This window comes from Sceloporus undulatus, chromosome 1 (genome assembly GCF_019175285.1).
Source record: "Sceloporus undulatus isolate JIND9_A2432 ecotype Alabama chromosome 1, SceUnd_v1.1, whole genome shotgun sequence".
Taxonomy (NCBI): Eukaryota; Metazoa; Chordata; class Lepidosauria; order Squamata; family Phrynosomatidae; genus Sceloporus; species Sceloporus undulatus.
In genome coordinates this window covers 356,068,085-356,093,539 of record NC_056522.1, presented here as the reverse complement: position 1 = coordinate 356,093,539, position 25,455 = coordinate 356,068,085, and the positions used below count along the sequence as shown (strand labels likewise).

Sequence of the window (25,455 nt, the reverse complement as noted above, 5' to 3'; positions counted from 1 at the left end):
TGTCGCCTCCCTGGGCTCCCCCCAGGGCCTTTGCGGCCCAGGCTCTCCCTCCGGAGGGGGCCTGGAGCCTCAAGGGCCGAAATGGAGCCCGCGGAAGCGGCATGCCGCCTCCTGGGCTCCTCAATGGCCCTTGGAGCCCTTTCGGCCGAAGGGAAGGGCCTGGGATGGGTGCCCAAGCCCTTTCCTTCAGCGAAGGAAGAGACCGAGGAGGAGAGGGCGGGCACACGCCTCCTCCTCCCTGCGGGGCTTGGTCGAAGCTCCGCCCCCGACATGTGGCCCCCTGAGTTGTCTGAGGGACAGCAACCGGCCCCCGGTGCAAAAGGTTGCCTACCCCTGTTTCACAGCGTATATATACCCCCAACTCCTTTCCAGGCAAGCTTTCTCTGAAGATACCAGCCACAGATGCAACAAAACGTCAGGAAGAAACTCTTCTAGAACATTTCCACATAAGCCGAAAAACCCACAGAAAACTATTCCAAAGTATGTTTCTTTTAATTCATTATCAGAAAATGCAGATGTTTTAAAATAATCCCTTTCTCTCTTTTTTTAGCACAAGGCATTTGCTGAAGTTTTTCTGGATGATTCTCGTACTCCTGCAAACTGCAGAGTTTCAGTTCAAGTGACGGCTCCAGCTTTGAAACTTTCAGTTCGCTTTCCAATACCTGACCTACGATCAGACCCAGAACGAGGACCTTGGTTTAAGAAATCCCTTCAGAAGGAAATTCTTCATTTGGAATTCACAGATATAGAACTTAAAACTGAGTTTACTGGAGGACCAACTCCAGAGCAAGTTAAATTAGAGCTCACTTTTAAGGAGCTATCTGGTAAGAATAAGTATTGTTACATAGCTGTCTTGATCACAGGAAATGTGGGAGAGCTATTAGTAAGATGGAAATTATTTTTTTGTCCATTTCAGGTTACTGTAGGAATATGTTGGCTTTTTTCACACAGAATGAAGTGTAAACAGCCTCTTACATTATATGATATGTTACCATTTTATATAAATCCAAAGAAGACATTTTTCAGGATTTCAATCTTTAATTGTTAACAATTTGCATTTCTTTTTGAATACATAATCTAAATTAGCTCTTGTGAATAATAGACAATGAAATATGTCATTACTAAGGACAAAGATTGATAAAATGCTAAATTGGAAATAGTCTGCATCCTGCTTATAATTTTATTATGACTGCACAATTTGTCATGTGGATATATAACATAATCTTCTCTGGTTTCACTACAGGATCATTTGAAGAAGGCAAAGATGAATTGGCTTTACAATTTTTTCAGGTTTCCAGTGGTGTAGATGGAGAAATGATTTCATCAGATAACTTTGACTGGCCACGGTAACCAAAGATATTTGGTATCTCCCACCTTCATTCTTAAAAGCTTTGGTATATGATCAGAGATTGCCCATGGTGTTTCTTCTTTATTTAAATACTAGTTACTTAAATTCTTCTACTTGCAAGTCATAGAGTGGAAGTTGTTATAATCTACAGCATTTTGGCAAGAACAATTAGATTATGCTAGACATTACCTTGGAAAAGCTTGCAAAGGGATATTGTAGGAGCTTTCAAACTAACTGAGATAAAGAAATTGATATCATAAGTGTTCCTAGACTTAGGGCTGAAACAGACTGCAGAAATAATCCAGTTTGAAACCACTTTAACTGCCCTGGCTCAGTGCTAGGGACCAGAGCAATCTAACAGAGAAGGCTAAATGTCTTACAAAACTATAGTTCCCACAATTCCCTAGCATCGAGCCAGGGCAGTTAAAGTGGTTTCAAGGTGGATTATTTCTGCAGTCTGTTTCAACCCTTAAGTCTACAAAAGGTGCTACCAATTTCTCTCAGTTCAAAGGTGCAACAATATCTCTGTACATACTGATCTAGGCTAACATGGTTATGTCTTTGAATATTACCTTGGTAAGACAGTGTTCTGTTTTTGATCAATACAGTGTGCCCGGGTCATACACGGGTGCGCTATATGCGGGTTTGAGCATACGCTCAAACCTGCGAGGGACCATGTGGGGAGCAAAGGGCGGCGCGTCCCATTCGCATGAATGGGGCGCGCACCACCGCATGCACGAGCCCCATTCATGAGAATGGGCTTGAGCATGCGTGGAATTCGGCTTACCCGTAGGGGACCGGAACAGATCCCCCCCCGCTTGAGCTGAGGGCGCACTGTACTTTCAAAGTAAATGCCACCTCTTTTTCTGTGAATATGATTTCCCATAGATTAAAAGTGCCATTATCACTTTAGAAAACACCAATATGTTGTTTTTACAATTGTGTGGATGCCAGTTGGAAAACATGTTAAAAGATGAATAGCACTAAGACAATGACAAGTAAAGATTTAAATAGTTGTGAGTAGGTGAATGTCTCAGTATAGTAAATATACATTAAGATCAAATAATTCACTAAGAATTCACATAAATCCTTACAAAACAGAAATACCCCAAAGGAATGAAATGCAGAGAGAAGCAAAAATAACGCAGTTCATCTGAAGCCAAATGTTGCTTTTTTTCAACCATCACCAACATTTTTGCTGGAACTGCATCATTAGGGTCGAAAACACTTGTTTGAGACAGCTTTATGTGCCCTAACTCAGTGCTAGGGAATCCTGGGAACTGTAGTTTATTGTGGCACCAGAGCTCTGTGACACAGAAAGCTAAATTTCTCAGAAAACTACAGTCCCCAGAATTCTCTAGCATTGAGCCAGGGCACTTAAAGCAATCTCAGACTGGATTATTTCTGCATTGTGTTTTGGACCTAGGTCGACTTTCATTCCCACCATTTGATCAATATGTCTTATTTCTGATTTTGTTATCAGCTGTAATTTAGTTTTGTCAGCAATGCTTTTCTCACTCTGACATTTAAGATTCTCGAATCCCGTCATCTGAAGAAGTTGGCTACTCATGACTGAAATCTTTATTTCTTATTTGAGGGGAAATATGTGTATATTTGTGTGTGCCTAAAATAGCTGTTGTATGTCATTTATGGAAACTGTTATAAACTAATTTTATTGCAATGGAATTTATAGAACTGTTCCTGGAATTTAGTTTATATTTCCATTTCTTGTTTGAATATTAGGATTGTGCTAAAAATAAACCCACTTGCTATACATTCCATTCTGGAAAGGATGGCACCTGAGGATGAAGAGGAAGTTGATGGTCATTTTCAAGAAGAAGAGGAAGGGGCGTCTCATTCTCTAAAGGATGTGTGTGATTTTAGAAGACCAGAGCCATCTCCCTTTTCCTCTCGTAGGGTCATGTTTGAGAATGAAGAGGTAGGCAAGGACACTATACTTAGGACTCATCGATATAACTGTTGTTTGGGGGATCTGGTACATTGCTACAGTATGTTTGGTTCTTACATTCTTTGTGTGGAATGGCTTTAGCTCAGGCTAGAGCAGCTAACTGTATGTTAAATAAAAAGTACAGATAGCTCACAGCTTGAGAGTTGCCATAGATTTCTGCTGTTCCATTTTAGAATTACAAGACAAATGCTCTGTATCAACCAATAATGAATTAATGCAGGTTGCATTCTGCTGCCACATACATCTTATTTCTTCATTGAAAGCCCTATTGGGTTTGCTGGCCAGAGGAGAAAGTGTCAGGAGCTTGCCAGGCTATTTTGCTAGACTTTTTATTTTAAATTGTCCTCTTTCAAAAATGATTGGGTGGAAGGAATTATGCATTAACTACACTAGAATAGTTGAAGGACCTCTTGGATGAACAGAGAAGCTTTGGAGCCAAAGCTTGTTCAGTCTTACCCTGGAACATCCTATTTGAGTGCTTTACATTTGCTGTCACTAGACAAAATAGGGCTGCAAGGGTGGCCATAACCCTTCCTCCACAGATGGATCTCCTCTTTGCCAATGGATTTGTTGGCTCTATCTTACTCTGCCAGCCAGTAGTTTTTACCTTGTTGTGGCCATCCAATAAGCATGCCTTAAAAATGATTTTCATTGTTATGTTCAGTCTCAACCAATAATTAACTAATGTAGGTTATCCAGTCTCTGAGTGTTCAGTCTGTGGCAGGGATGGTAAAGGCTTGCCTGTAATCATTGATTATGGTCTACTGGCTGAGACTGATAGGAGATGGAGTCCAACATCTGGAGAGTCGCAGGTTCCACACAAGTGATTTATGTTGATTGGAATGGCCTGTACAACTCATTGAGCCATCAATCTGAATGTAACAAGTCACAAGTAAAGCAACCAGCCTGTCTTCAGTAAATATCCCTGCTTTTCTGCCTGCTAGGAGTGGAAAGTTTTAAGGTGGTTAAGCATTCTGGAAGATTACAGTACAGTACATGGCTTAGGTCACAAGTTGTATAGGTGTGCCTTTTTTGGTTAATTCACATGTAGGGGACCCACCAAGGTCTGGATTCTCTAATCTGTTTCTAAATTTTATTGACTAATCTTCATCCAAATAGCCATTTCAGAGTAAGGCTTAGTATAGATAAAACTGTTTTAGAAGCTTTTAATACATCAAATTTTCCCACTGGTAGAGAGGAGTCCAACAAAACCACTGCTTTGAAAAATGGTGGGCTTACTCCAAGGAATACACAGAATGTTTCTTGAATGTGATACATTAAAACTAATTAAGGATTTTGTGTTTTTATTGTGATTCTGATTTAACTGAGGATTTTGTCCACTTGAAATAATGTTCCATTCGTAGATGGTGATGCCAGGAGATGCTGTGGAGATGACAGAGTTTCAGGATAAAGCAATCAGTAACTCTCATTATGTGCTGGAACTTACATTACCAAATGTACATTTAACATTACCAAACAAAAGGTTTTATGAGAAGCTTTACAATAGGCAAGTATAAACATTAGCTTTCATAAATATAATCAGTGGCTTGGATCTCTGAGTTGGTGTAGGAGATTATTTTCACCTGTTACCTTCCTGCAGTCCCTCGTGTCACCTTTGTGTCACCCCCGTGTCACCCCGTGTAGTTGCCAAGGCATAAGGAGGAAGGAGAAGGAGGAACTGAGGCATAAGAGGTTCCTGAACTGAGCTTCCTAAATTATGAAAACAACAATATTTTTTGGTCACTCTGTTGGCTTTTTATAAGTATTGAGCCACCTGTAGCACTGGAGAGAACCACTCAGTCATTCTGGCATACTCCATGTAGTTTTTAATTCTTTAATTTAAAAAAAAAGTCTCCTCACCATTGGGAACCCCACCCACTGTGACATACTTCTTGTGAAACACTATGACTTAGAAAGTATGCTATTGATATTACAGTGGGGCTCACTTCATTGAAAAATAGTTTTGGACATTTCGCTGAAGATGCACTGTCCTGTAGATACCACAGTGTATTATGAACAATAAATGCACCTTATCATTCATTTAAAAACTGTATAAATACACAGTCATTGACAATGTTATTTAGCATTAAGCTTTGTATTTTTAGATGAATGTGTGGTCTAGACTTTCAAACAATACAATTACTGTACAACTTTTCAATAGCACTTCACGTGTCATGGCTGCATCCTGTACAGAATCCTAGGATTTGTATTTTAGGGGAGGCACTAGAGTTCTCTACTAGCACTAGAGAATTTTGAAATTAAAATCTGGGGATTCCATAGAATGGAGCCATTGCAGTTAAAATAGTATCAAAGAGACTTAATCTTAGTTTTGTATCCAGAATTGCACAAAATTGTTTGGTACCCCAGAAGAAACGAGGTGGTATTCCCCTTCTCACCTACAATTGGATTCAGCACTCAAAATCTACTCTGTAGCATTGGAAGACTGCTCCCTCAAATAGTGTGATGTAGAGGTTTGCAGGTTGGCAAAAATAATCGTATCTACCCTGTCCCCTTTCTTTAGTGGGAAGCCTCCACTGGATCCCATTAATTCTGCTGAGGGAGGGAAGTCTTGTTCCAAGCCAATAATTCTAGCTCATTATTAATGCATTTTTCAGAATCATTGACTTGGCCTTACTCTTACTGTTATAGTTATTTCCAAGTTCTGCATGTTCAGAAAACTAATATATCTTTCCTTTCTCTGTAGGATCAGTAATGATCTGTTACTGTGGGAACCCACAGCTCCATCTCCTGTAGAAACATTTGAAAATATTTCTTATGGTGTTGGACTTTCAGTAGCAAGCCAACTGATAAATACATTTAGTAAAGATAGTTTTAGCCAATTCAAATCTACCATTCACTATGGTAACGTACTACATATGCTTTCTAAAATTGTTGTTTTAAAATTAAGAGTCTTAAGTATTTGGTGATGTATGAATGTGATATTATTTGTAATGTAGATGTAACTGATGAGTTGATAAATGGAAAACCTATGCATAAAGGGAACCTATACATAAAATCATATATATATTGTAACAACCCCCCAAATTTTATAATTACATATTTACAAATTATTTACAAAATATTTACAAATATTTATATACCACTTAAATTTGAAAAATTCCTGGTACTATATATCATTGGGCTAGTTAGAAAAAAAAGATGAAGGGGAAACATGATGGAGGTGTACAAAATTATGCAGGGTATGGAGAAAATAGTGAGAAGGTTTTCTTCCTCTTTCATAATACTAGAACCTGGAGTCATACACTGAGCCTAATGGCATGAGGTAAAATTAAGTTCTTCTTTACACGGTGCATATTTAAAATACTGTGAATTTTTTGCCACAGAATGCAGTGATGGTTGAGAACCTGGATTTCTTAAAAAGAGGACTGGATAAAGTAATGGAGAATGGTACCATCAATGACTGCTAGTCAGGATAGCTGCATATCACTTCCAGTATTAGAAGCAATATGCTTCTGTGTATTAGTTGCCAGGAAGCATGAGATGGGGAGGGGGGAAAAGTTGCATTTCTATTGCATGGGCAGTTAATTGGCCACTGTGTGAACAGAGCATTGAACTAGATTGGTCTGATTCAGCAAGGCTCTTCTTACATTCTTATAGGTTACTTATTCTCCTAAAGGAAAAGCTGAAATTTGATTTAACAAATAAAATAATTCAGTGCTTTTAATAATGTTTGAACCATGTAATATTGATTTCCTTTAATACTCTATCTATACATGGTTCATTATTTAATTTCTCTTACAGATGATGAGAGTGGATCTGAGGAGGAAACACTGCAGTATTATTCTACTCTTGATCCAAACTACAGTTCACGGAGAAAGAAAAAAGTTGAATCCCAAAATAGGAACACACAGAACTTTCTCTCAGTTCTTTTTAATGTTAATCATGGATTGATATCAATGTTCACAGATATCAAGGTGAGACTTTTGTATGTATAGCCTGAACTAGAATTCTTGTGTGTGTGTTATAGTTTGAAAGTTACAATTTCAGTATGTTGTTCTGTAGTAGCATGTTCATTGGTTTTAAGGGCAGGGATTGATTTTAGCTACACAGTGCATTAAACAGATATATGTTTTCAGAAATAGTATAATCTCTGTCTGTACTCTATGTACTAAATGTACACAGTGCTTATATATCTTTCTGATTATTTCTCCAGCAGGATGATGGGAGTGTGTTTGAAGACAAACATGGAGAATTTTGGTTTGAATTCAATAGTGGTACTTTGTTCTGTGTGACAAAGTATGAAGGCTTTGAAGACAAGCATTATATCTGTCTCCATTCTAGTAGTCTTAGTTTATATCATCAAGGTATGGAACAGACACATCAATAGATATATACATGTGTTCAGATGTATGAAAAGGTGGGTGGTGCAGAAGAATATAATGTGTGCCTTTCCCAAGAATCCTGACAAGTGCTTGGAAAGTTTAATTTTTAGAAGTACTGTACTTTGTTCCTGTTACTCTTACAGTGTTTAGGCAAGTGATTTATTTCACCATTACTTATTATGGGGTTTAAAATACTGCTAATTGTGTTATTCTTTACTCTTCCATTTCTTTTGTTACTTAAAATATATACTCAGAAATTATGTAACGTTGTATAAAAATTGAAAAAATTCTGTCAAAATGAGTGAAAATAATAATAATTATTATTATTAACCTTTATTAAGGTAACTAGCAAATGTTACTGGTTGCAGCAGTAAAATACCATTATCTCTCTTAGCTTCATTGCATCCTTGTTACTAAAATGTAACTTGCTAATCTTTCTTTTTTTTTTAATTTTTTTTAATTTTTAATAATTTTTATTAATTTAAAAACTACTTATTACATAGAGTTATTTGCAATACACTTACAATTAATTAAATAAATAAATATTACATACATCTTCTTGAAAATTGGTTTCTTTTGCAGTTACAATATTTTTATTGCAATCCATACATCCTTGCATCTTTTCCAGTATAAGGCATTTTCTCATTGAGATTCGGTCAATCCTATACATATCCTATATACATATATATTTATTTATTACTCTTCATTTCCAACCTATTAATGATATATTCAGACTTAGTCTTCTAATTTCCAATATTTTTTCAGAAAGTCGTCAACTATATTCCAATTTTTAACCTCCTCTTTTTTTTCCCTTTAGTATCATAGTTAATCTATCCATTTCTTTTAGATCCATTTTTTTTTAATCATTCTTCTGTGTCTGGGACATTTTCCTTTTTCCAATATTTTGCTAGTAATATTCTGGCTGCTGTAACAAAGTAGAGCATGATTTTCCATTATTTTTTTCTATTGAATTTCCCATGAAGGTTGTCATGTTTAGTAAGTAAAGCTCTGGGGTCATGGGGAATTTTCTTTTGAACATTCTTTGTATGAGCTGATGAATTTCCTTCCAGTAATTTTTAATTTTTGAACAGCCCCACCACATATGATAGTATGAACCCCTTTCTGTCCCACATTTCCAGCATTTATCGTTGCCTAATTTATACATTTTGGCTATTTTAACAGGTGTAAAATACCATCTATTGGCTACCTTCACATAATCTTTCTATATAGCATAGCATTTTATATTTCTATCCACTTCATACTGAACTGAGTAGTCTCTAAGTAGTTTACAATGTGTAACCTAATTGCCCGCAACAAGCTGGATATTTTTTTGTGGGGTTTTCGGGCTATGTGGCCATGTTCTAGAAGAGTTTCTTCCTGACGTTTCGCCAGCATCTGTGGCTAACATCTTCAGAGAATGCTTGCCTGGAAAAAGTTGGGTGTATGTATGTGTGTGTGTGTACACACACACACACACTGTGTGGGCCTGGGAATGCAGGAGTGATTTGCATGTGTATTGTTCTGTTGCTGATGGCTGGATACTCATTTTAGCAACCTACAGAAGGATGCAAGACTGAGTCAACCCTGGAGCCCTGGGATTAAACTCACAACCTTGTGGTTGCAACATTAGCTGCAGTACTGGCATTTAACCACTGTGCCATCGGGGCTCCTTATATAACAGATTGCTTGCTATCAAGAAGTAGTTTGAGGTTTACTGGTGTACCACCTGGAGTGCTACAAAATTGGTATCATCTTGGTACTGTCTTTATTGTTGTGATACTATCCTTTGAATTCCTGAGTTTTGTATTTCCATGAGATACTGTCATGAGGAAGCTTTTGCCAGTATCCTCTAATTCTGTAGTTCAAGGTAGTACACTAGAAAATTCTAAGCATTTCACCAAATTCAAAACCACAGGATTCCATAGGATGGAGCCAAGGCAGTTAGTTCTGTTGAAGTGCTCTAATTGTGCAGCATGATTACACTCCTGCTTATTGTGGTGCCTTGGTTAAACTTCACGCCATGAACTTAGCACTTTCCTCAGTCATCTGGTGACAGTTCTGTGTTAGATTCATGTTTCAATAGCATGAAACTAAAATTACTAAATGTTTTAAAGTACTTGCTCACCTTACAACTCAAATTGGAACTCCAGCACATGAATGTATTCAGGGGAGATAGTATTTTCATATGGATATCAATCCAAAATTATTATACTCTACCCAGTACAACCCCTCCACATGCAGGTTTGACTTGCATATGGAAACCATTCTGGATTTCCCCTCATTATATGTATTCGTGTCTGGATAATTATTGCAGGTTCAAAGCCATCTCTTAACCATTCGGATGATGAGAAGATAGCCCTGGGTGATGCTGGACATTTGTTGTAGCCCTTCTAGAACAGAACATCAACTAAACTGCATTGCTTTCAGTTTCTCAGAATAGTTTTTTCTCCCTAGTTCCTTTGGATAAGATGTTTAGGAAAATGAAGGACTGTTTACTGACAAGTTTTGACATTTACTAGATAAATAGTTTTTAGGAATCTAAAAGACTTCTCATTTAGACCTCCATAGGCAGCAAACAAGCTGGAGTATGTCCAAAAGAGAGCCACCAAAATGTTGAAGGGTCTGAAAACAATGCCTGATGAGGAAAAACTTAGGGAGCTAGGTATGTTTGCCTGGAAAAGAGACAGTTAAGAGGCGATATGATAACCCTGTTTATGTATTTGAAGGGGTGTCGTATTGAAGATAGATAGAGCAAGCTTGTTTTCTGCTGCTCCAGAGACTAGAATATGGAACAATGGGTGCAATTTACAGGAACAGAGATTCCAGCTCAACTTTAGGAGGAATTTCCTAACAGTAAGAGCTGTTTGACAGTGGAACAAACTCCCTCAGAATGTGGTGGTGGAGTCTCCTTCGTTGGAGGTCTTTAAGCAGAGGCTAGATGGCCATCTGTCAGGGATGCTTTGATTGTGAGTTCCTACATGGCAGGGGGGTTGGACTGAATCACCCTTGTGGTCTCTTTCAACTTTGTGATACTATAATTTACTCCTGGCAGGAATTAATTTCTGAATATAAAGGAAACTTGCAGCAATTTTACAGTAAAATAATACATGTTCTTTTCAGTTTGAAAGTTACTTAAATGAATGTTACATTTTTCAACAGGTTTAGTTGAAGGAATTGTGCCTCCATCTGAAATAAGGCTGCCCAGTACAACACATCCTCATTGGTTAGAACCTACTATTTATTTTTCGGAGGAAGAAAGTCTTAGCAGAGCTCCTTCAGATGGTGTGGGAGTAGATTGCTTAAGCATGTTGTCTGTTGCAGTTAAAATACAGTCAAATAAAACAGAGACAAATACAAAGGTTTGTATTTTTAAAAAAAATTATAAGGACATTGCATGGCACTGAAATAGTTCTGATTGATCTGTATCTTCTAAAACTGCATGGAGACCTTTATAACACTTCCAGAAATATATTTTAGGATGCCTTTAAGAGGGTCCTCCCCAGCCTGCCTACAAGTTGAATTACGCAAACCAATAAAATTAAATAAAAACAGTGATTACAAATAAAACAAAGAGTCACAAATTAAGAAAAAGAAAGCAAATATCAGTGGACTCTCAAGGTTTATTTCTGTAAAGAAGGGGTCTGTCTAATTGCCAGAGAAAATTCATTCCAGAGATGCAGGCCTTAATCAAAAAGGCATCTTCCTTATATTTATTAACCTAACCACCCTTAGCATCCCAAAACATCTAACTAGACGAACATACTTGGTTTTGCAGGAGTTTTTAGTTGCTGTTGGGCTAAGAGGAGCCACTCTGCAGCACAGAGTACTTCCTTCAGGTTTAAGCTGGCACGAGCAGGTATGTAAATATGCTAAATGTTGTTTTTGTTTCTTATCTCTTCCTGTGATAGTAGATGGTGAGTAGAGATGTGATTTGAGGCAAAATGAGGAGTAAAAAGAGGGAGGCACTCTGGAGTTTGTAGCAATAGGGAAATCAATACAGTCAGGCTTCTGTATCCATCGAATCTTTATCCGCAGATTCAACCATCCACAGCGAAAATAATTTTTAAAAAATGAATTCCAAAGAGCAAATCTTGATTTTTCCATTTATATAAGGGACACCATTTTACTATGCCATTGTATTTAGTGGGACTTGAGCATCAACAGATTTTGTATCCATGGGGGGTGGGGGATGGGTCTTGGAACCAAACCCCAGCAGATACCAAGGACCCATGTAGATTTCAGAGCTCCATAAAAATGATGAGAGTTGAATAAAATTGATGGCAATGTTCCATAAAGCTGGCTAGGATGTTCACTAGCTCTGAAGTGCTGTCAGTTGTAAAAGAAAAGTAGAAAATTATATACTGTATAATAGAGTGGAGGTTGGCCTCTAATACCTTGCTTGTGGAGAATGTATGGATGGACATTTAGGCAGGAATGCCTCTGTTAGAAAAAGGGATGCTCCGTAATGCTCCAGTGCAAATCAAATTTGCATATTATAAGACAATTGCCCCAGACAAGCAGGGGCACCTTTTAGGCAGACGTCTGCTTCCAAATGACCCACAAAAATCTTTTTGTTGGATTGAGATTACATGTACTGAAGCAAACAGATCACTGATTCTTCTCCCATCCTTTTTTAAGACTGGAAACTAATACTGTCATGCCTTGGATCTTTCAACAGATGGCACGATAGTGAGCTCAGCCAGATTTATTTCTAAAATATTTTCTGAGTTAGTAATTGCCTTCCCCTCAGTCTTGTAATTTAAAATGTAAATATTTTGACCTAAATCCGTTGAGAGATATCCATTGACTGAGCTTCTTCTGTCAGCAGAATTAGGAGTGGGGCAATTTCTTCTTCCAGCTGCAGCCCTCCCATCCAAAAACCTGTTCCACATAATTGGGAAAAACCACAACAGTGTTTGAGTGGGTTTGAGAGAGAAAGAAAAATGTGGGCTTTTGTATTTTAAGGGTCAAAAGAATGATAAAAACTATAAATTAAGACCCACACTCAAATTTGTTTTCTTAAAGATAAGTTGAAATAAAGCAAAGGTCTTAGGTGTCACTTAACTTTGTCAAATTACATGTCCTTTGTTCTCATCATACCTTGTCTTCATTTCCTAAAAGTGTAAAAATTAGCAATGCATAATGTTTCTTATGAGCAATCTAGAGAAGCATACGTCACCAGAAGAAAGAGTTAGATCCATTGACAAATGAGCAAAATAACATCTTTACAATAAAACTATCTGTCACTTTTCCTTTTTGTGACATGTGAATGACTGAATGTTGATGTTGCTTCACTTGATTAGAGTACAGCGGGCCTATTTTTATACTTCTGTAATTGTAGATTTTGTATTTTTTGAACATTTCTGATGAGCCTGTCTTGGGATATAATCCTCCAGCCTCTGTTACAACATTTCACATCCATCTCTGGAGTTGTGCTCTGAATTATAGGTAAGTTAAAACCATCAAGTATATAAATTAACCTCATGATGACAATTTTTTCCTCAAATCTTTGCTTTCCACTTCAGCATGTTAAAGTTTATTGATGTTGACTTGACATTCTGAAAAAGAAAAATGATGCAACTAATATTTTTGTATTTGGGATTTTTGGCAGGCCTTTGTTTTTGCCAACTAGATCACTTCTTACAGTTGAAACATTTAGCATCTCAAGTAGTGTGGCGCTGGATAAGTCATCTTCTACTCTCAGGTAAAATTTTAAGAAATGCACAAAATGCTGACTTAAATCTCACTTAATTGTTCTTATGTTACCTCTGAGGAGGAGGAGGAGGAGGAGGAGGAGATGATGATGATGATGATGATGATGATGATGATGATGATATAGTTATACACTGGTTCCCGCCACCTCAAACTGAGTTTTAAGGTACCTTACAAATAAAAGCAAATACAGTATTAGTAAAACATTAGAATATCAACATTAAAATGAAATAAAGTATTAAAATTACCTTAAGACCTACAGTACCCTCTTAATATTGATAGTTGGGGAACCCCGTGAGATTCTCCCCACCTCAGTAGAGTGCTTTTTGAGATTAATCCTTTTCACAGTTTCCCTGGACAAATAGAATAGTCACTCAGAGGACATACCATGAAATTTGAGACTTGCTCACGTTATTATAATTTCTTTGTCCTAAACCATTTTTAAAGATTTCTACCATATAATGGATAATACTTCCTTCCATTATATGTACCTTTTCTAACAAAATGAGAAGCACATGTAAATCATGCTTTCACTATTTGAAAATGAAATCCTCAAACCTTAACCTGGAGCCATCATGTTCGCCTTTCCCAACATCAATACATTCATTAGTACTGAATCATTAGTACCTATTGTGATTCAGAAAAGGATAATCAGATATAGCCTCCATTCTGATGGGATTAGTGCCAGATTTTACTTGTGTACTAACACAACTCTTCCGTCTTTTGAACATCTTTGTCATAGAATAATCTTGGATGAGGCTGCTTTGCATTTGTCTGACAAATGTAATGCTGTTACAGTGAACCTCCAAAGAGGTGAGTGTGTTTTCAGTTTTGAAAGGGTTACAAAATAATTCATGAAAATATTGAAAGTGTGACACATTTTTAAGCAAATATAGTTGTTCAATTAATTGGACCTGATGCGGGAAAAGATGTTTTTGTAGTCCTTTATGTTACAGATACACATGCTTCAATTGTCATCATGCTTTTAACAAAATGAGTTCTTGCTTAGAACCGTGACCCTCCCAGTGTTGTTGAGCTATAACTCAGTCATCCCTCACCACTGGAAACATTATTTTATATGGAAAGCCACATGCTTTCCACCATTGATTTATTGGTAAGCGTCCATAAAGTTGACCACAGAAATATAAATCCTATACAAAAGCCTGGGTTATCATCCCTCAAATGTATTGTTTTAATAACATTGTTTTAATAAAACAGTTATCATTGTTACTTTATTTCATTTCCTATTTTCAGTAGATAAAAAAGAATTTGAATCTAAAACTTCAATCTTAATGCTAAAACAGTTTCAGATCATGCAGGCTCTTGACATATATGCAGAAGGCAGTGGGAAAGATTAGTTTAAAGCTGAAACTATTTGTATGGCTAAGTAAAATAGCCATCATGTTTCCCATTACTATGTATGGATGTAAGAGTGGAAAGTGAAGAAAGCTGATAAAAAGAAAATGACCTCATTTTAGATGTGGTGCTAGAGAAGAGTGCTAAGAGGATATAGTGGACAGCAAAAAGACAAATGGATCCAAGAACAGATCAAACCTAAACTCTCTTTGGAAGCCAAGATGGCTAAATTAAGGTTGTCATAATTCATCCATATCATGAGAAGAGATGACTGACTCACTAGAAAATACATTAATGTTAGGAAAGGTGGAGGGCAGTAGAAAGAGAGGAAGATCACATACCAGATGGATAGACTCAAATCGAGAAGGCCATGGCCATGAATCTGCAGAACTTGAGCAGGCAGTTGAGGACAGGAGGGCATGGGGTAACCATGACAGGTTAACTGAGAAACTAAATAGCATCCAAAAGTATCAGTGGATGCAAGTCCACTTGCACAGTGAGGTTTTCGCCTTTTTTCTTCTCTTCTGAAGCAATCCAGATATCTGTTCTGGAGGATTTCTGAGCCTTCTAAATCAGTGTGAGCAGGGACAGGGAGAAATATATCTCTTCCTTTAGTCAGTAATACTGACTAAAGCAGTTTGATTAATGAAAAAAAAATCAACGGATTCCATCTATTAACTTGCTTTTAAAAGATGGTTAGTATTTAAGCAATTTAGTAAATGATTACTTTATTGTCTTTAGATTATGTTCGAGTTATGGACATGGGACTTCTTGAACTTACCATAAAGGCAGTGAAACCTGGATCTGATGGGGAAAGAGTAAGGATTTAAATTAAAATAATACATAAAAACTAGATTATGCATGGTTAATGTCTTCATTTTTGTTTTAAGTCACATTAAAAACAAAGATTTGCTTTTGAGCATATGCGGAGTGTATGTGTGTGTGTGTGTGTTTCCATTCAATTTCATGGATTAGTTTCCAAATGAATGGGTGAAGCATTACAGTGAAGCTTAATTTTGGTAGATTTGGAAATTACTTGAGCTCTTAAACATAGGCTGTTAGTGACATGTTGATCTGCATATTGAAATTTTTGGCTGTTGCAGAAGGAGGAATTCACCACCTCACCTAACTTGCACAACTACAAAACTCTTTACAAGACTCACCCTCTTCCTTTACTACTCTGTTTAGTGGTCCGTGGGGGATGTTAGAGAAGTGTCTGCCTGTGTACCTATAATGACACAGAAAATAACAAAGGCATCCTCTTGGATTCCCTGGTGGTCTTCTGGAGGTCCTGGAAGATGATGTCTTTGTGTGCCTCCATGCCACCTTCTCTGATGCCACTCACTCTCTACCAGCCAGTAAAGTTGGGGGGGGGGGGTCAGAATGCTGCAGGGGAAAAGTGAGTTCTGTAGGAGAGGAGAGGGGAGGTATATTGCTGTTCCACTGGGGCTGAACATTGCAGTGTGTCTCCTGGTGCAGGGTTTTCAAGTCAACACGCACTTTATCGTATAATCTAAACTTTTTTTTCGTGTGTGTGTGTGTGTGTGTAGAGCAAGCCACGTTTTGAACTACATTGTTCCAGCGATGTAATCCACATTCGAACGTGTTCAGATTCTTGTGCTGCATTAATGAATCTTATCCAGTATATTGCCAGTTATGGTGATTTGAATCCACCTGCTAAGGTTGAGACTGCTCCTGGAGTCACCAAACAAAATGCAAAGGTATGGGATGGTATCTTTGCCAAGCCCACTTTTATCTTCACTTTTTTGTGGCTTAGCTTTATCCATGAAAATTGTTACATCGTACAGAGGGGGTTTTTTTGTATGTTGCATGGTTTTAATCTATTAAGAATATATCTTTGGATGAAGGAAATGGAATAATTGTCTTCATGTTTTGTTGTAGCCTGTTCTCTAGTTCTTTCTGCTGCTTTTCTCAAAATCTGTGTCTGAATACATATTTAATGATGTTTCTGCTTCTGTTTGCTGCCAATATATGTTTCACTTAAACCACTGTTACAAACCTTTATAATTCCAGCCTGAGATTTGCTCTGTAGTCATGTGTGGACTGGACTGTTTGAAATATTATTTCCCTAACAGAAAAAGCATAGGGATTCAACAAAATAAGCAAACACTTTTATGTTTTAGGCAGATGTTTCCAGTCGACCATCTTCCCAAGGGCCAGTTCTTGCAGAAGCTGACCAACAGATTTTACAGGATTTGATGAGTGATGCTATGGAAGAAATTGAAATCCAACAGCTTACCTCCCCCACTAAACCGCAAGCTAATGGTAGATCTTTCAAGATGTCTCCTGTTTCTAAACAACTACCATTTAAATACAATAATTTGTATAAGTCTGCTTTATTTTTTAAATACAGTGCATTATGTTTATACCATGCATGTACAATTTAGATGGCTGCTATTGTTGGAGAAAAATATTAACTACTTGCATAAATACTACTTATATGGTTTTTCAACCTTCGAATGTTTTGGCCTACAACTCTTCTAATTTTTGACATTTGGTTGGCTGGGGCTTGTAAACGTTGTTCAAGAGAACTGGAGAACATCAAGTTGTGGAATGTTAGTCTGTGTATTTAAAATATTGATTTTATATGTTTCTTTTGGAGAGCTCAGTATTCAAAACACAATACAGCAAATTAGTTTCAATGAGTTATACTAGCCAAAGGCCATGACAGATATGGAGCATGTGTCAGTGTGTAACAAAAATGACAGAAAAGTAAATGTAAATGACACGCAGTTCAAAATTTAAAGAAAATCCTGTTGATAAACAGTGACACTTATTATGGAACCAGTTAGTCAATCAAATGCCTGGTGGAACAGATTGTTACACTGAATTGGAAAGACTACCAAAGAGGGAATGAGATTGTTCTGTCTAGAAAGGAAGTTGCAAAACTCAGGTATAGGGACTGAAAAGACCCTTTTGCATGCCGCAGACAAATGCAGTTCACAAGCTGATGGTGGTCTTCCCTAGATCCTCTTAATGAATAGAACAAACTCTTATGGGAAAAGACAGCATTCAAGGTACTTCATTTTTCTATTAGAGCACCATGTCATATTAATTTCCCAAGAGATGCTGAAAAGTTTATAATTTTATGAATCAGGAGCAAAGTAAATTAACACAATACAGATTTGACACAACAATTCTGTCTGAGAGGTTAAGGAAGAATATCAGGGCAGCATACCTTTCTGACTAATTTAAGCTAAAAAAAATTTTTTAAAGACTAAAAGCAAAATAAACATGTTCACAAGCTAAACAGACAGTAAAACTGGTTAAAATAGTTTAAAACCATTTAAAACCATGTACATGTGAGGATTTGGGTAAAACTATTTAGGCCCCAAAGGCTTTAATGAGCAGCAACATTTTCACTTGGTGCTGGAATGAAAGCAATGTTGGCACCAGTTGGGCCTCCAAAGAGAGACTATTCCATAATAGGGTACCATAGCAGAGAAGGTACTGTCTCATGTCATCCCATAGCATATTGCCCTGACTGATGCAATAAATGGCAGTTCCCCTCCAGCAGATCTCAATTCTTGTTTCTCTCACTTGTGAGAGAAGGTCAGAACCTTTTACCTCTATTACAGATTAACTGTGTTTTAGTGTGTCATATGAATCAGGAAAAACAGGTTAATCTTAACTAGGATTTGTTGGAAACAAACCAATTGCTTGTATGGAGCTAGCTTGTTTCAAATAATGATAGTAAAGGTTAACCACGATGTTGACCAGGGTGGGGAAGAATTCACTTTGAGATTGTATGTAGCCCCTAGGGTATTTTTGTGACTTTGCTCTCTCCAGGCTCACCTATTTTTATTTTCCTGATGGAGCACCTTTTAAATAACTGTCAACTCCTTCTCCCCTCGGCACTATTTAACACAAAAATACCAGTTTTTCAAACGAGAACTGTACTTCTGTCCACTTCTAATTTGGTTTTTTAAAGGTTTGGCACCCATTTTTAGCAGGCAGTGCAGCCTCTCTAGCAATGCAGGGGCAGAAAAATGGCCCCTAGACACAGTATAAATGTTTCCCCATGGCCTTTGCATAAAATGCTAAACTCTAGTTAATCTAATGCAGAAGTGAAAACTTCCAGTCTTCTCATGGCTGACTGATTTATTATGTGCAAATGCAGCCAATGTGTATTAATGCTTTTAAGTTTCATGTAAATATTTCTTAGGGTATTTTTTGCATCTCTTAGGAATTTTGGATGAAAAGGCTCAAACACCAGCACCATCTTGCTCAGATCTTTTCCTTTTTCCTGATGAAAGTGGGAATATCTCCCAAGATTCAAGCCCCACGTATACATCATTCACTCCAAATATGATTAGTGAAGCTATAGGAGACATACCTTCTGAAAATGATGACTTCTGCATTCTTTTTGCACCCAAACCTGTTGTCTCGGTAAGAAACTTTTAATGTAATTAAGGTAATTAGAAAGCACATCTTGAAAAGCATGGGCTAATTGTTTGCTGATCAACTATTGCACAGATTCAGATTTTTTAAGCTTCTTAAGGGAGTTCCTTTTAAAATAAGATATGATAATCTGATGTCAAGTAATTGTATGCCATTCTAAATATTAGAAGTGATTTCTCAGGTTGAAAAATAAGGGGTGTATTTTTCCTCGTTTTGCCGGTATATATGAAGAAATTGAGCGTTTTTTTTAAAAAAAAAACCTGTAAAACATAAGGGCTTCTTGGTTATATGTTCGTTCTATTTTCAGAAACTAGCATTTTTAAAACAAAAACTGGCACTTGTGTGTTTTATAAATCTTTAAACAAGGGAAACAAGACCAGGGATTGTTTTGTTTATCTGGAACCATCGCGAGGCTCTGAATTTAGATTGTAAGCCTGAGGGCAAGAACCGTCTTATTAAAAATAATAATTGTAAGCCGCTCTGAGAGCCATTAGGGCTGAAGGGCGGGGTATAAATAATGTAAATAATAATAATAATAATAATAATAATAATAATAATAATAATAATAATAATAATTGGATAGCCCAAATAAATTCATAAAAATTTCGAGCTCCAGATGTGTTGTTCTCCACCATTCTTCTTGATTGTCTTGGTTGTTTGAAGGTAAATTTTTATTTTGGCTGTGGTTTGTTGACCATTTGAGCACAACAGAGATAATGATTTCTTTGCATTCTATAAAAACTGTGCATATGTTACACTACTATTATTCTCCATTTAAAATTGTTTTTTCCTAATCAGCTAGAAATTGACTTTTTAATTTTACTTCTCTCAGTTCCTGTTCATCAACGTGATGAAGTAGTTTGTTTCTACGGCAGGTTGTGCCATTTTATAAAGTCTGAAGATGCCACCAAATAAATTTCTTTTTCTAGGATGGATCCCAATTCACATAAGATGAAGTTCACTCAGTTAATTGGATTCTCTCCCTCTCTCCCTCATTTCCCCTATGATCTCCACATCCATTGAAAATTTACTTGAGGTTCTGCACCCCTGACTTTTTGGGAACATAAGGAAGAAGGGTAATCACTGCCTCCTGGTTCAGCTGATAGAAACAGTCATCAGAAAAAGATAATTGGATTTTACCACTGCAAACCTAAGCAAAATTTCTAATTTTGCCACTTTAGGCCAGTGACCTAAAAGTGGAAAGGGAACATTTATTTAATATCTTTTGTACACCTAATATCCTGTAACCTTTTAGGATAAGGAAGAAGAGCCTGTAGTGAAAAAATTGGTGGCTGATGCAATCCTGGTAAAAGACAACCATTTCAGCCTGCCAGTAAGAAGAGCAGACACAAGCAAAGGGCTGTTGCGTTTTCCTGTGCCAGTGATACGCTATGTTGTGAAAGAAATATCACTCATTTGGCATCTTTATGGTGGAAAAGATTTTGGGACTGTACCACCTACTTCTCCAGCTAAAAGCTACATGTAAGTATTCCTGGTACCAGTTCATTGCCTTTTTGCAAGGTAGCCAAGAATCTGGCTTCAAAATACAAAGCTGTCTGGGGTTATCACATCTTTTATTTTCTTTTTTTAAAAAAAATCAGTAAAAAATCACTTCCCACATTAATTACACCCGAGTGCTTGTTTTTGTTTCAGATTAAGATTCCATTAAAAACATGGGTTTAGTTTTTCCATAACCAGGCATAGCAAAAACACCACTATACTTAGAAGTAATCAAGTCTATCCTGCAGGTTGTAGAATTTTCTTAATAATCATGATGTTTACCCAACATATTGTTGCCTTCATACATTTGCACAGCCACATAGTCACTGGCAAGAGGAAAGTCTGTTCCAGGAAACAGTACCAGCAAGTTCAGTTTCCTTTATTTGGAATACAAAGATGTGAGGTTGTGGACTGCATAGCAAACTTCAATTTATGTAACAACAGTTTCTGTGAGCCAAACTTTAATTTTTAGCAAAAAAGTAATATCCTTTCTCTTATTGCAGTAGTCCTCAAAGTTCGCCATCTCACACACCAACAAGGCATGGACGTAGCACAGCCTATGCAGGAAGAGGAAGGAACCCAGATTTCTTGATGGAAATACAGTTAAGCAAGGTGAGAGTATAAATGAATTGGTTACTGTAGCAGTTTCTTCAGATTATATGTTCTCCAATTTTTATTGGAGCTGTCTCCCAATCTCCCTTCTTGTCCCCCCAAACTTCCTTGTGCCTCTGATGCCTATTCTAAAATTCCCCAAGTTCTCATGGTAGATTATTAGGCCAGTGTAGTTTTCATTGTCTTGCTACATAATTCTCTCAACTGTGACTCTCCATTTAATTGTTCTTGTAGAGATGGTTTTATGAACAGCCCTGTAGATTCAAATCACAGTGGAATGGCAGGGTATAAATATTCTAATGGCAAATAAATAAATTGTCCCAAACCATAAGAGATATTCTTAGCAAGCACTACCTGAAAATGCATGGATGGTTAGGAAGAGACCATCTATAGATTTTCACATATTCAAAGTAAAGGTCATGAGAAAGCTAATGGAGATGAATGGCATTTTTATGTTCATTTACATTTTACCTTAAAACACAAAAGATTTCTAGAAATAGCCCTGTATCTTCCTAATAGAATAGATGGGGATTTTTTAAAGCTTGTTATCTGTATTTATTTCTGGTCTTATAAGGTGAAATTCCAGCATGAGGTATATCCATCAGGTGAAACAGAGGGAGAGACGAGCATCTTGGAACAACCAGTGTCCCGTCAAGTGTTTGTGGTTCAAGATCTTGAAATCAGAGATCGTTTGGCTACATCACAGATGAACAAATTTCTTTATCTCTATTGTAGTAAGGAGATGCCTAGAAAAGCTCATTCCAATATGGTAATGCTTTCCAACAGATTGCTCAATATTATAAATATATGAATGAGTAGTGATTAGAAAGTATGTATAGTGTACAAATATAACCTTACAGAGATCTTTGACTGCAACTCAAAAAGGACTAAACTGGTGACCCCATGTGAGCAGGAATGCCAAGGCAAGGCTCATCCTGTTTTCAAGAATTTTGTAAGGACATACTAGTTGAACATACTCTTTTTCAGATCAATCTGAATAAAAAAGAACTTTGAGGTAGCTGGGGACACTTGGGTGCAGGAAGTGCATCTTCATACACATTCTACCTCCAATTTAGCCCAATTCATTCTGCAAACAGTTGCCTGTTCAGGGCTTCCATGTTCTGTTAAGTTGCCTCTGCCATTAACTAGAAGTTAAAAAGCAATCTAGATATGGAATTCACAGGCACAACTGTTCATTGTAACTTCAGTTTTCCAAAAAAGTATGCACAGGTAAATATAGGATTCGGATATCCTGGTGTACATGAATGGGGCTAGAAAACCCAAAATTGTCCTTCTCATTTCAGATTACCCTAATAGTGAGTTTACATGACTAAATGGATCATTCTTAGAATCACAATGCCCTTCATGATTGAAAACTTTGGAAAATATTAGAACTGTATGTTCTCTTACTTGCAGTGGAAATAACTACATCCCCTGTAGTACAAATAGTTCTGTACTACACGTGGAACATATACTACTTCTAATGTTGATCAGTGTTGCCTAAGTAAATATCTGGGTGGAAATAAATTCTTATAAAGACATTTCTATTATTCTGCATTTCAGTGATGCTAATTTTGGTCCCATATCCAAACAAAATAGAAAGCTACCAATACCAGATGTAAACTTTGTCTGTATTCAGTTCTCTTCAAATCCATAGTATTAATTGTAAATATTATTTAGACTGCCCACACATGTGTATATCATGTGTTTATGAATTTTCATTGTCACTGAGCTTTTCTTTGTTTTGATTTCTTTGGCTTCAGCTGACAGTCAAAGCATTGCATGTTCGTCCAGAGTCAGGCAAGTCACCACAAGAATGTTGTTTACGAGTGTCATTAATGCCACTGCGCCTCAATATTGACCAGGTAGGTTTACAAAGAGGTGATTTGTAGAAAAAAAAGCACAATATAGTATAGAATTGGCATGATACAATTATCTGTTAATTACTGCTTGGGAGAGCAGATTATTTAATTCCTAATCACCTGTTCCCATAACCTATAATCCATTTTTGTAGACTTACATTATGTCCTAAATTTGTAGTTTCATTAACATTTGCTTTTATTGTACCAGTAAGTTATCTGGCTAGAGGAACAAAAAAATATTTCTGAAGCATAGGCAACACGTTAACAAAATTATTTAAAAACTGAGAAGGTGGATAGCAATTCTAGCCCTTGCTGTTTCAGCCTGTACCTTTTTTGAGATGTCAATACAGCACGCCTGCATTTTATGCGGGCGTACCATATGCAGCTTTCAGCATACACTGAAAGCCGTGCCGGAAGAGCCCATTGCGCACCTCGGAAGAAATAATGGGGTGTGCACCTGTGGTGCATGTGCGCCGCTGCACTACCATGGGCGCGAGTCCCATTAGTTCCTATGGGGCTTCAGCATACTCTGATTTCCCTTATATGGAGGGATCTGGAACGAAATAGATATTATTATGGATAGATTATGTGTAAAGGGAATTTCCTTCACAGCACACCTTTTAATAATCTACCCACTGATAGGAATTAAGAATGATTTGTCCAAACTGCAACAGTATCTTCAGATACAGTGGATGCTTTTTTAAAAAAATAAAGTGAAAATCATAGGAGAAAGTAAACAGATATACCAGTGGGAAAGCCATTGCAATAGGGTCTGCAGTGAACTGAGTCTCGGACGGGGCCCCTTCGTAACTTCAATTTTTATTTGCTGTAGTTTCTTGGATTTGGTATGATGGCATATCAGAACATTGTAATCGTTTTTCCTTTCTTCTTTGCATTTCAAAGCAGTGTGAAATGCCATCACATTGTTTAGACTGTTTATTTTTCAATTCCTTTTGGGAAAGGAAGAACTAGAGAGGAGGTGATGGAAGGCTGGTATTTCTGTTGTATGTTATATAATTTAGTTTTAAGGTACATTAATACTTTGGTCTCTGCTCTTATGGTTTGGTGAAAATCTGTTTTCTTCTAGGAAGATCATACTACGAAAATTATTTCCTCATGTTCTGTCTTGCTCAGGTTTTGATAGGAGACTATTTCAACTCAGATAATGCAAGCTGTACAGACACTTGTTTATAGGCTTCCTAATTAAGATAAAGCTTGAAGAGAATTTGTCTTATACCCAACACAGCAAATTTCCTTTATGCTTGTACAGAAACATGATGAGCAGTTGTATCAAATGATGATGGAGAATGCTTTTTCTTTTAAACTAATACATGTTGTTCATATTGTAGGATGCCCTGTTTTTCCTGAAGGATTTTTTCACTAGCCTATCTACAGAAGTAGAAGTCCTAATGACCCCAGACCCTGAGGGTAAATATTCTGAGATAAACAGTTTCATTCTTAGTCGTATCATGAAGTCGTATTAATAATTAATTTAACAACAGCTGCATAAAAATAACTTTCAATGAAGTTGAAATTTGAAGTTGGGTTTCAGTATGAATTATTATTATTATTTGCAGTTAAAAAGCCTCCTGGTGCTGAAGTAACCTGCACCTTACCCAGGCACCACATCGGTTTCAAGGAGCCGAGTCCAGTCATTTCTTTCTCACCATACAAGGAGTCCAATCAGAATGGAAGCGTTGATTCTGTGGATGTGCTTAATGGGGATGACCATAATTTTGCACATGAAGAGGAGTCATTCAGTGATCAGCCAATCTTTTTCAGGTATTGTAAGCCATCTTAGATCCACCAACTCTTGAGAAAACTTCCCATCTTTCTTCCATTTGCTTCTGTTGTGTCTTCTCTTACATTCTGCGGTACAAAATACACTTTGGCTTCCATTCACTATCCCCAATCCAGAATCTGTTTGCATGGCATTGCCTGTATGCATGTGTGTACATGTTGATACAAAACCCGCTTGCGTATGCAGGGAAATGGACTTTTAGACCAGTGCATCCCTTTGACTTTAGGACAATGTTTTAGGATTAGTTAGTAAACCAATGGTTGAGAAAATTGGCATTTAGTAGAAAAGGTAGAAGCAGAGACTAAAAGTAAATGGGAGGGGAGAGTAAATATGAATGCAAAGAATCAGACACAGAAATAACAGTTAAGATTGTTGTAGACCCTTATTTATTTGTTTAAAGCTTTTAGAGGTGGCTTTTCTGCCTACCAGGATCTTCAAATAAAACTAACCTAGTCACCACAGATGACTAGGCAGATGAACATCAGCAAGTGTTAAACAATACTTGGCCACCACCAAAATCTAGTGAACTG

General features: G+C 37.1%; 1 protein-coding gene across 2 annotated transcripts in view; it reads left to right on the top strand.

The window, feature by feature from the left end:
* The window catches only part of ATG2B (autophagy related 2B), a 67,108-nt gene that overhangs the window by 31,226 nt on the left and 10,427 nt on the right, over positions 1 to 25,455 (top strand). For both annotated transcript variants that reach the window (XM_042448562.1, XM_042448552.1), the window contains exons 15-36: positions 551 to 824; positions 1,244 to 1,346; positions 3,092 to 3,287; positions 4,682 to 4,824; positions 6,022 to 6,179; positions 7,080 to 7,252; positions 7,492 to 7,642; positions 10,820 to 11,019; positions 11,436 to 11,516; positions 13,002 to 13,108; positions 13,272 to 13,364; positions 14,115 to 14,185; positions 15,470 to 15,546; positions 16,279 to 16,449; positions 16,873 to 17,014; positions 18,936 to 19,138; positions 20,406 to 20,632; positions 21,154 to 21,262; positions 21,837 to 22,031; positions 23,026 to 23,127; positions 24,474 to 24,552; positions 24,702 to 24,906. In XM_042448562.1, the coding sequence (XP_042304496.1) occupies positions 551 to 824; positions 1,244 to 1,346; positions 3,092 to 3,287; positions 4,682 to 4,824; positions 6,022 to 6,179; positions 7,080 to 7,252; positions 7,492 to 7,642; positions 10,820 to 11,019; positions 11,436 to 11,516; positions 13,002 to 13,108; positions 13,272 to 13,364; positions 14,115 to 14,185; positions 15,470 to 15,546; positions 16,279 to 16,449; positions 16,873 to 17,014; positions 18,936 to 19,138; positions 20,406 to 20,632; positions 21,154 to 21,262; positions 21,837 to 22,031; positions 23,026 to 23,127; positions 24,474 to 24,552; positions 24,702 to 24,906 (3,260 nt within the window). The remainder of the gene's footprint in view (positions 1 to 550; positions 825 to 1,243; positions 1,347 to 3,091; positions 3,288 to 4,681; positions 4,825 to 6,021; positions 6,180 to 7,079; positions 7,253 to 7,491; positions 7,643 to 10,819; positions 11,020 to 11,435; positions 11,517 to 13,001; positions 13,109 to 13,271; positions 13,365 to 14,114; positions 14,186 to 15,469; positions 15,547 to 16,278; positions 16,450 to 16,872; positions 17,015 to 18,935; positions 19,139 to 20,405; positions 20,633 to 21,153; positions 21,263 to 21,836; positions 22,032 to 23,025; positions 23,128 to 24,473; positions 24,553 to 24,701; positions 24,907 to 25,455) is intronic.